We start from the raw sequence: 11,652 nt of genomic DNA, 5'->3' as shown, positions 1-11,652 counted from the left end.
TTATTATTATTATACCAGGTAGTTTTGGATGTTGGGTGTGGAACTGGAATTCTCTCTATGTTTGCTGCTAAAGCTGGAGCAAAGAAGGTTCTTGGAGTTGATCAATCCGAAATACTTTACCAGGCAATGGATATCATAAGGTAGATGCATCTTAAGTCTTCATTTAAGATTATTTGAAAGGTTGATGATTAACAGGTTTTCTTGTCTTTAGTAACTTTCTAATGCAGACTAAAGACATTTGTCTTTTAGTAAAAATTCTTTCCAGAATAAGATTTTAAGTTGAATTGAGCTAGACATGTTTGAGTTGTGGTGCTGAATAATCTTTTCACAGTTCTCACTTATGAGAATTATTTTTATATAGTTTTCTAGCTTCCCAACTATGGCTGTAAATATGCTAATTCTAATAATATAAAATTAAAAGTCATTGATATAAAGGGTAATATTGACAGAGGACTCTCTACAGAACTAAATATTTATATCAGTAATATTTTCTTTAGCAAATAGTAATTCTAAATTTCAACAGAAATAAACTTCTTGAAGTTCAAGTGGCAGGAATTAACTTAAACAGGATAGCCTGATCCAGTACAACAAAGGAATTAAGGGTGTAGAGTACCACCATACCCCCCATTCCAAATATTAAATATTTGACTCAATAAGTACAATAAAAACCAGTTAGCTCCCTAAAATTCAGTAATTTAACAATTTAAGTTGCAAAAATGTTAATAATTGGTTAAAGAAAGTATTCAGAAGAACCAAAGTTTAAGATGATATTGGGAGTGGGTAGGGAGCAACAATTTTCTAAATCAACAATTTCATATGGTTTTCCTTGGAATGTTATAGTGAACTGTGCTCTGTTCAGAGTAAAAACAAAAACAAGTTCCCAAGGAAACTCAATAAGTAAAATACTTGTAGGTATACTACCCTATGACTAAGAGTTATATGTGTTTTTCTTTTGTGACAACACTAGCCCTGTACCTTCTTCAAATTAAGTAAATTCTAGAATGGCTAAAAATAAGGCAGAGTGGATTTAGTTTATCCCCTAAAACTTAATTTTATTCTCTAAAAGTATCTCTTCTCTTTTGAATAGTTAAGTTGCTAGGTTAATCAGTCAGTGATTGATTTTTTACATTTAGCTCACGTCCTAGTAAGAAGGCCTTTATTTGAAATACAGGTTATACAGCTAGAGTTCTTTAGCTATGTGCATAACAAAAGCACCTTAAATTTGGAACTTAGGAGTAATTTCCAGAATAGGTAATTAACAAGAGACTTCTCACAGCAATTTTTAAGTGCTCCTTCCAATGACACTTATGTTTCACTCTTAAAATTGATTAATGTTGATCTTTTCCAATTAGTACAAAAATTTAAATATGATTATGTAAATGTTTTAGATTTTATTCTGTAATGTAGAAGGATAGTGCTGTGGTTAAGAACACAGGTTTGAGTCAGGCTTCTGTTAGAATCCTCACTCTACCATTAAACCAGAACTTTGAACTTGGGTTAAATTACATATAACCTGTTAGAAACTTCAGTTGTTTCACTGTCAAATGAAAATAATAATGACAACTTCATATGGTTATAATTAAGTTATAAGTAATTTATACATGCACATCACTTTGACATATTGTGTGGGACATATAAGTATTTAGACATTAGCTATAGGTTATTATTAACAAGTACCAAATTAATGTTAATGGAAAAATTACATTGATCTTAAGTTTTTTCATAGATATTGTTTTGTGGTTGTGATTTTTATATTATATATGTGTGTGTGTATATATATATGTATTCCAGAATTGTGTGTATAGTTATGTGTCTACATGCAATGCTATAATTTAGTAAAGTTTGTTTTCTAGTTTTTATGATAATATTAAATACACCATCATTATTTTGGGGATTCCATAGAGAGCACCCTACAGTGCTTGTGCATTAGCATACAAACAAATGTGAAAACCAGTATCCCAAAGAAGAGAATTAGAAGACTTTTCAAAAATTTGTTGTTGATAGTAAAATTATGATATAATATTTCTGTTATAAGTTTTAGTCTTATGAAAGTGTTGATGAATTGTCATTTTTTTCTTTCTACAAAATGGGATTAGATGTGCTCTCATTTTCATTTTTTACTCTGTAGAAGAAATGGAAAAGGATTGTGATAGCATTTTGTTTTATTTGATTTCACAGAAGCCCTGATTCCACTGACTTTGTAGAAAAATATTTATACAATGATTACATTCAAATTTATTTGGTATAAAATTTAGTGCTATAATATATAGTGTCCAGACTTCTTAGAAAAACATTTAAAATACTTCTGATATGTACATCTAATTTTCGATTACTTAAAATAATGAGGAAAATGTTTCTGGGAGAAATTAATTTCCAGTCCGTGTTTGTGGTCTTCTAAACATTTTATCATGTTACATTACTTTTGATCTAGGTTTATAGTTCCAGAGGAGCAAGACAGTATAATTAAGCATGTTAGTGATGTATCAGTGAGTGCCTAGCAAAACTAATTGCTTAAAAAATTTATATTTTGTAATATTTTGTTAAACTAATTGGTCCAGCCAATCTGTGTAAATCTTACAATTTAATACCTATACTAAAAGCCTTGAAAACATTGTAAGATATTATTTAAAGATACTCACAGTAATTCTGTCCAGATTTAAGAATAATTTTTTTCTTACATAACCCTAAATATTTTTATTTCCACATAATCCTAAATATTTTTATTAGAATCAAAAGACTTTCTAAGGTATATTTATGACTGGAGGAGTGTTCAGAATAATTAGGGATTTAATTATTTCTTGTGTTTTTCAACTCTCCAGGAAAGCCACCTATATGAGTTTAATCAAAAGATGGATGTCAGTTTGTGTTTATTAGTGTTATTTCCATTAAAATAGCATTTTGCTTCTGCATCAGTGGGCAGAAGCAGAAATGTGAAAAAAATGTATGTCCTTGATTCAGCAAATATCAACTACAGTCATAAGTGAATGCTTTTCCATGTACTCAGAGACAATAAATTGCTTCTCCCGTCTCTTCGTTATGTCTTTCACTTATAAATCCAGAGCTACAGAGAATGATGCTTTAGCAGTATTTACAGGATTCTACACTACCATGTTTCTGATAGAACTTAAAGTTATTTTAGCTAAGTGAATACATAACTAAAGGTATTTTCACAGTGATAATGAGGTTTAAAACCCAGCAATCTAGTGTAATAGCATTTCATTAAAATTAGGGTACGAGATACCTAGGACCTAAAACTTGAGCTCTGACAGACTTTTAGGGTGGAAGAGAGACATGTGACTTATTTGGACAGGGATCCTCTGCCTCAAGTCACTATTGAGCCAGAGCACTTGTCTTCAAAGTTTTCTGTGTATATTTTTGGACGTGATGATTTTTGATCATTTTTCAATCAAATTTGACTTTTTAACACTAATTTTAATGTAGTGGTGAAGTATGAAGCAGATATTTTAAACTATTCTTTGCTGTGTCTAATATCCTTTCACTCTTACCAGTGTTTGTCCTTTCAGTCTTATAAAGTGTCATTTTTATGAGATTTCCTGCCATGTACAAAGTATTTCCGGAATCTTGCTTGAGTATCATGTAGTAAGTAGGTGTAGTAATGAAACATAGATAAGTACAGTGAAGAAATCAAAGTTAGTTTCACTATTGCAAATATTTTCTTTCTCTAACATTAGCTGTCACTGAAGTTCCTTTTGTAACAAAGATTACTACTAAGCATGGCGAGTGTAACAAAATGACTAAAATTTAAGTTTATATTTGATAAGAAATTTAGCTAAGTGAACATTTTGTATAGAGTATGTCTTTAATGTAAGTAAATGTTTGCAAAAGATAATAGCATATTTTTATAATTTTAAGACATTGCACATACGAATATATACCTAGAAGTTTAGTGAGGAAAAATTTTATTATGTAACAGCTTTACTGTTGATTCACAGGGAGCAGCCATATATTGTGACTTTCTGGTGATGGATTTTACCTAACAAAACAAATTGTATTCACATAAGATTTGTTTTTCTAATCACTTATAATGCCCCAGTCTGTGTTCCTCTCACCCCTTTATACAGTGTGGAAAACGAACAAGTAGATATACTTAAAAGGCTAAGGAAGCAGATTTGCTATCTCAGTTTTTAGTACTAATGGACAGGTTTATACATCTAGTTGCTTATTGAATACTTTGTCACTCAATTTCTGGTTTTCTTTTCAGATGGAGACTTTCAAAGGTTACAGTTATAATTATCAAGACACAGTGATTTTTGTGTAGGCCTCTGTCTTACATTAGATGGCCATGTTTAAAGTTCATTGTAGATATTATTTTTGCCAGTCACTGTTAGAGTCATGGTGATCAAAGGAGACGGAAACAATTGTTTACCAGAAACATTTTGCTAAAATACATTTTTAAAAAATGTGTTCACAAAATTGTTGAACAGTTATATAATCTGACCTCCCCCATTTGCTTTGAAGTATCAACATTATTCTTGGAAAGTCTTTATTTTTGAAATTTTTGAAAGTACATGACAGTAGAGAGAATGATACGGATCCCCATGTACCTATCTCTCAGTTTCAACATTTATCAACATTTTGCTATCTTGTTTGATATATTTCCCTTCATGTTTTTTTCTGTTTTGTTTTGTTTTATTGTGCTTTTGTTGGAATATTTAAAAGTAAATCTTATACGTTATATCAGTAAATACATTTGAGTGTTGCTTCCTGAGAACATTTGTTAACACAACTTAGCATTCAATCTTTAGGTACTCCAACTTAATAAAAGTTGCTAACATTAATTTAGTACTTTCTATTTAATTTTCTTTGATGTAGGTATAATTACAGTAGATGACTATCTTTATTATAGAGATTAAGAGGCTGGGCATGGTAATGTGCACCTATAGTCCCAGCTGTTCAGGAGGTGAGACAGGAGGATTGCTTGAGACCAGTGAGTTTGAGGCTGTGGTGTACTAGATTGCACCTGTAAATGGCCACTGCACTTGGCCTGGGCAACATAGAAGGACACCGTCTCTTAAAAAAGAAAAAGAAAGAAATTGAGACAGATCAAGTAACTACTACTTAGAAGTGGAACCAGAATTATATCCCAGGCAGCCTGACTCCAGAGTCCATCCTCTAGCCAATTTGACATTCTCTGTCTCTACTGACAGGGTATGTATCAGTTGCATTCAATGGTTTGCTTTACTTAGAACCTATTGAGAGTTTGAAAAGCAGACCTTTTTGTTTTGCATAAGCCAACATTGTACTCTTTCTTCAGAAATGTTCCCCTTTGCCTTTTTCATATTGTGAAAAGATAGCTATTTTCAGTGTTCATATGCATCTCTTTGTCTTCCATTTGAAATTTTGAAATTTATACAGTGGAGTAAAATAACTTCTGTTCCTCTGTGAATGTACCTCTAAAAGTATGTGTAGGTAGCAGTTTATCGTTAATATCCCCACAATCTACTGACTCATTATCTAACCAATTGAAAGGCAACACAGCATACTTATCTCAGCATCTGGAATCATATGACTTGAGTTCTAATATTGGTTCTTTCACAATTAGCTTTGTAATAATGGGCAGATTACTTAACTTCTTGAAGCCTTGATTTCTTCGTTTATAAAATGAGGTTGATAGTATCTGTCTCTGGCATGTAACTGCTCACTAAATGTTAGTAGTAATTACAATTATGTTAATTATTAGTAGGGGTAGTATGTTTGGCTTGACATCAATGCTTCATACTTCACATTTGGGTGGTGATTTTTCTATAATGATTGCTTATTGCAGCTAGCCTATCAAAATATTTTTTGTATTCTTTCTATTTCATAATCTCTATTATCTTATACCGTAAAATGGCAAGCTTTAGTACTCACTTGCCCCTCTTGAACTCTACTCTCGATTTCTTTTACACTTGTCTTTTGTGTATTGGCATTTTCTGTAACTATCATCAGGCAGTGAAAACAGTTCTGATTGGTGGGCTATAAGCTGGCTTGAGGTTTTCTGAGGCCGCTCTCTGTCAGAAGTCTGCGTACAGCAGAATTTCTTCTGTTGAACTGCACAAGTTTACATCTATAAAAGACAGTTTAAATTCTAAAAGATGAATATTTTTAAATATATGACCCTTTAGTCTTTTAAATATATGTAAGTGAATAGTACTTCAATTGTGTTCAAAATAACGATAAAATAATTATTTCTTTTTATTTAAAAAAGTGATTAAACATTTTTAAAGAGACAAGTTTAGAATGGGATAAGTTTTGGTTGTTAATGTAAAATGATAGTATATTAGGGTTTAAGAAGATTAGCCTGGCTGTTCTTAAGTTGCAGACATGAATAAAGTAGAATATAGATTTTCTAAGATGTAATACTAGTAGGGGCAAATAGAACTGAAAGTGATATATGTAAGAGAATGAGAAAATCTTATTCATGCTATTATACTTTGAACTCTGCAGTAAATGATCGTTTCAGAAACAAAAACTTATCTAAGGATAGCAAAGCTATTCAGTTGCCAGTAGTTGTATAATGTTTACCCTCGGGAAGCAGAGGTAGATTCTGGTAATATTTTTACCATTACTCTCGCTGCCTTTGGTTTCTCATTGACTCAGCCATCAAATAGCTCATTAGTCAGACTTTTGAATGTTATTGCAGAGGAGTTTTCATGAGAAGGTTGATCCATCATGTGGGGCCACAAGGCAGTACTTTCAATCTTAGTATGACATTAAAGATGCAATCTTTTATATTGCCTGTGTCTGGAATACCATTAGAAAGGAAACACTAGAAAAGCCTAGAGAATATTTTGCTTTGTTGTCATGTTTATGTAAGTGTCCTTCTCTAGACTCCAGGACAGGAGCTTTATCTTTTTATCTCTAACACCTACCCAAGTGTCTGATACATGGTAAATGCTTAGTAAAGGTTTTTTGAGTAGAACTAAAATATCTTAAGATAATGATTTTAAACATAGTAATGATATATGTAAGATTTGGAACAGGATTACAGAGTACACCAGCAGAAATTCTTGCAATAAGGAGTACTTCATATATTGTTTCTAAATTTAATGGGAATAAAATGTAGAAGTGGGAGTTAAAGCTGGAAAGAATTTTGAACTACTGATGAGACTAAAATGGTAAAATAAATATTTTGCTGCTCAAAAGCCATAGAATTCTGAGGAAAATCATGAAAGGTGATCAGGATACCTTAAAAGGAAACTAAATTTATTTCCTCCCCTATTATACCCAAAGACCCCTTAATTTCCTCTCTGCTCAATGGTTCTGTCTTGGGGGGGGGTCCCATGACCACCCCCTAGTTCAGTGGTTTTCAGAAAGAGCTCACACAACTAATGGCTGTACTCGTGGCTAAGATTTATTACAGCAAAGGGTATGCAGTGCAGGAACAACAGAAAAAAGATACCCGTAGGTGAAGAGGTCACATGCAGACTTCCAAGTCATCCTTCTTTCGCCACAAGAGTCACATATGTTTTCTTCCCAGCTTTGAACCTTAGAGACACTTGTGAGGTATCTCTACCCATGGAAATTTGCTAGACTTTTAGAGTCCGTAGTTCTCAAGGAGAGCTGGTCATGCAGGCATATACTTGCCATGTACCAGCCATGGTACACACCCAAATCAGGTTAACAGGTACATATTATGAATCTCCATGTTTACAGTAAACATGTTGTCAGCCTGGTTTATCTTGACCTACTGCTTCAGGTAAGTAGAATAACACATTACCCAGTAACTATGTGAATGTTGTAGGAGTTCTGTTCTTAGAATTTGATCAAGAAATCATTGCCGTGGCTACAGAGATAAGCGAGAACTGAGTAGAATAGAAGAGACCTGCTGCATTAACTCTTTTCTTATCAGGTCCAAATTGTGAACTTGGGATTCATACTCTACCTTTCTTTCTCCTTTATCTAATATACCTGTTGGAGATGGAGTCCTGTTAATTGAGTATTATTAATGTTTCTCAAATTTGTCCCTCTTCTATTCCTGATTTTTCTCATGCCTTAATTTACTTTCTTATATCCTTTACCTGAATTAATGAATCTGCACTTAACTGGCCCAGTGATTGTACTTTGTCATTGTCTCCCACCACTCTGTCATCCATTCTCTGTAGTGCAGCCAGACTGGTTTCTCTGCCCAGTTCTCCTCTCATTTAAATACAAAAGGAAGAAAGGGAAAAAAAGATATTTTTTGTGTTGGGAAGAGAGAAGATAAAGAAGAAACTAAAACTTACCTATGATCCTGCTGTCAGAGATCACTATCAACATTTTAGTGTGTTTCCTGCCAGTTCTAAAAGCCTTAGGTCATAGGAGATGAAATCCATAGCAATGTAAGCTTTACTATTTAATAGAATATTGACTCCCTAAGGTTAGGCAGGGATTTTTCTCTTTTCGTTCACTGATGCGTCCCAGCCACCTGGAAGGGTACCTGGCATATAGTAGGCATTCAGTGTAAATTCTTATTCAATGAAGGAATGGATTAATTATTCAATTTTCAAGACCCAAGACTTCATATGTTCAAAGCCAGGTACATTATTACCAAAACCTGAAAACCCATTGTCTCTGCTTGAATCCAGATGACTCTTTTCATTACTTTTTTCACTGTATTGGAAGCTAAGTTATTGCCAATTTCCAGCAGTAGTGTCCTCAGTGTTAGTAATTCTACAGCTACACACCTGTAAATACAAATGATACATTTGGGAGAGAGCAGCTCACGGAATAACCTTGTCGTGGTTCCAACTCCAGGCCCTGTACCTGTCTGGCAGTATTTATTTTTCATGGGACTTGTGTAAATCTGCCCCATTGCTTCATACAGTTAAGGATCTTTGCTTTTTGCTTACATTTACGAATGGAGGACTAGATTCTTTAATAAAGGTAACTGGTATGGGTTTTCTCTCTGAGAGGAGAAATGGGAGACCTGGTCAGGGCACAATTATTCCAATAATTTTTTAGTCCCTTTGTCATGCCTACTTTGTATACCTCCTGACTCCAGGGGTTTGCATTGCACAGGATGGCTCCTGCCTCCACTGTAATCTGCTCTGATGTGTGCACTGAGCACTGGTCCTTCTTCACAGGTTTACCAATATGATTTCATTCCTTTTTTTCCTCTAATTTATTACATTTTGTATTATTTTACTGTCATTTCTCTGTGTTTAGGGAGCAGAATAGAAGTATTTGGATGACATTGAACTGAAAACAATGTAATGTTACATCTTGTATCTATTTATATCTGTTAGGTTATTCTTTCCCTCTCTCCCATATGCTTTTCAAAAAAATACTAACTTTAGAATTGTTTTGTCACCACCTTTAAATCCTACTTGATTAGGTGTTCACTGTATAAACTCCTGTGGTACTTCATGCTGTTTGCTTGTCTAGCTCCCCACTAGTCTGTGTTCTTCCTTAGAACGTGGACCATTTCTTTTTTAATCTAAATCATACTGGGCCAAAGTATATTAAAAATTTGATCCCATCTTTCGTATTCTAAAGATCCTGAAATGACTCTTCTTTGCCTTTAAATAAAATCTAGACTCCTTAGCATCACCTCTAAATACCTCCCCAGTTTGTCACTGTATACTATCTCTTGTTGCTCTAATCACACAACACTATTTATACTTCTTTAAATTTGTGATTTTTCTCTTTTCTGTGTATGTGTCTCCCTCTCTGTCTCTCTCTCTCTCACTCTCACTCAGCCTGGTTTATCTTGACCTGCACACACATACACACAGACAGGCAATTGTGCACACATACGTGACCCTCCCCTACTCCCATACCTATATACATCTTTGTGGATGCTCTTTTCCTAGCTAAGCTCAGATGTCATTTACTTAGATAAGAATTCATCACATGAGCTCCTGTAGTGCCCTATGGTGTTTACTGTTCTGTCTTCCTTAGACCGTAAAAGACTATGTCTTTTATCTCTGTATGCCCAGTACAAGGTAATTAATCATGATGATGTCCCTGCATCATGAAATAAAAGTTAAATTGCTACTTTTAAGATAGGAAAGTGTGTGTTGTTCTAACAAAGTTTGCACTCAGAAAAAGTTGATAATTCAGTGTTTATTGGGTTAAAAGAATTATTTAAAATTTCCTTTTTATAATATGATGTCATATTTCTTTACATTAAAACTGTGCTCTTTTTTCAGCAGGTGTTTCCAAAGATAAGGTTTATGCTAAAGTAAGGTTTAATGAGAAACCACTTGAGAAAACTAAGTACAATCTATAGTTTTTTTCATGAATGGAAAATCAGGTGGTGATTAAGATTAACAGTCTCATGAAAGAGGTTATCTGTGTGGACGATATCTGTATTGAGCTGTTTTAATACAAAATTACTGGAAATTATGGGGCTTTGTCTTTTTTCTTGTGTATTCCCTGAAATCATAATCTTTCCTGTTATATTCATATTTGAACAACAAGTAATTACTGATGCAAATAGGATTACGACTTGTAGCAGACAGTAAACAGCCTGAGCAGATGGCCTCTTACAGAACACAGATCTTGTTTCAGCATAACCGTACTGAAGATATTTCTAGGCAATGGGAACATTTTTCTTTTAAGAGAAAAGAGAAAAGCTTTTATCTTCTTTCAAGTGTTTGTAATTGTTAAAGCCTTAATAACTATTTCGGTAAATAGCAAGCAACTATTTCATCAGAAAGAATTTTATTAAATACCCCTTTGTAAAAACCCAAATATGATATAAGCATTTTTTAACTTTTTGTATGAAATACAATGTATATACAAAGTACATAAAACATTAATAAGCATATTTAATAAGTATGCATGAATAACAAATGAAATTAAATATGTATTAATAGTAACCATCAAGAGATAGAACATTGCCATCACTGCAGAATCCTAGCCCCATCCACTGCTCTTTCTCAATCAGATTGGCTGTTATGAAAATTTCTGTTATTTGTACATGTGCCCTGATGCACACATCTCTGAGGAATATGCTTCCAAGTAGGTTTGCATGCTTTAGGATATCCATGACTTTGAATTTCTTAGATACTGCCAGACTATTTTCCAAAGTGGTTATACCAATTTATACTCAGTACCAATAATGTATAACAGTTCTGGTTGGTATTATCCACCTTTTAGAATTTTTTCCAATCAGTTGTGTAGCAGCATTGCAATTTATTTATTTTTTTTTTTTAGAGATGGGGTCTTGCTGTTTCTCAGGCTGGAGTGCAGTGGCATGATCTTAACTCACTGTAGCCTGGAACTTGTGGGCTCAAGTAATCCTCCTGCCTCACCTTCCTGAGTAGCTGGGACTACAGATGCACACCACCATGCCTAGCCAATTTTTTTCATAGTTTTAGAGATGGGGTCTCACTATGCTGCCCAGGCTGGTATTGAACTCTTGGGCTTAAATAATCTTCCCACTTCACCTCCCAAGTCTCTGGGATTACAGGCTTGAGCCACCATGTCCAGCCCTCACTGCAGTTTTAAATTTTTGTTTCTGTGATTGCTAATGAGACTGAGCACCTTTTCATGTGATTATCGGCCATTTGGATTTCCTTTTCTGGGCAGTATCTGTTTACATCTTTTGCTCAGGTTTCTTTTGAATTGTGTCTTTTTCTTATGTATTTGCAGGCAATCTATATATATTTTGGATTTGAGCTATTTATAGGATTTATGTAATGCAGAAGTCTTCTCTCATTCTTC

The 11,652-nt window shown here is 33.7% G+C and overlaps 1 protein-coding gene across 1 annotated transcript in view; it reads left to right on the top strand.

Annotated features, from left to right (window-relative positions):
- The window catches only part of PRMT3 (protein arginine methyltransferase 3), a 31,006-nt gene extending 30,862 nt beyond the window's left edge, over positions 1–144 (top strand). Inside the window, exon 9 of the mRNA XM_012654409.1 lies at positions 19–144. Coding sequence (XP_012509863.1) covers positions 19–144 — 126 coding nt within the window. The remainder of the gene's footprint in view (positions 1–18) is intronic.
- The last annotated feature ends 11,508 nt before the right edge of the window (positions 145–11,652 follow it).

The sequence above is a fragment of the Propithecus coquereli genome, unplaced genomic scaffold (assembly GCF_000956105.1).
Source record: "Propithecus coquereli isolate 6110/MARCELLA unplaced genomic scaffold, Pcoq_1.0 Scaffold44, whole genome shotgun sequence".
Classification (NCBI taxonomy): domain Eukaryota; kingdom Metazoa; phylum Chordata; class Mammalia; order Primates; family Indriidae; genus Propithecus; species Propithecus coquereli.
The sequence above is the reverse complement of the archived record's forward strand: the minus strand, read 5'-3'. Positions and strand labels throughout refer to the sequence as shown.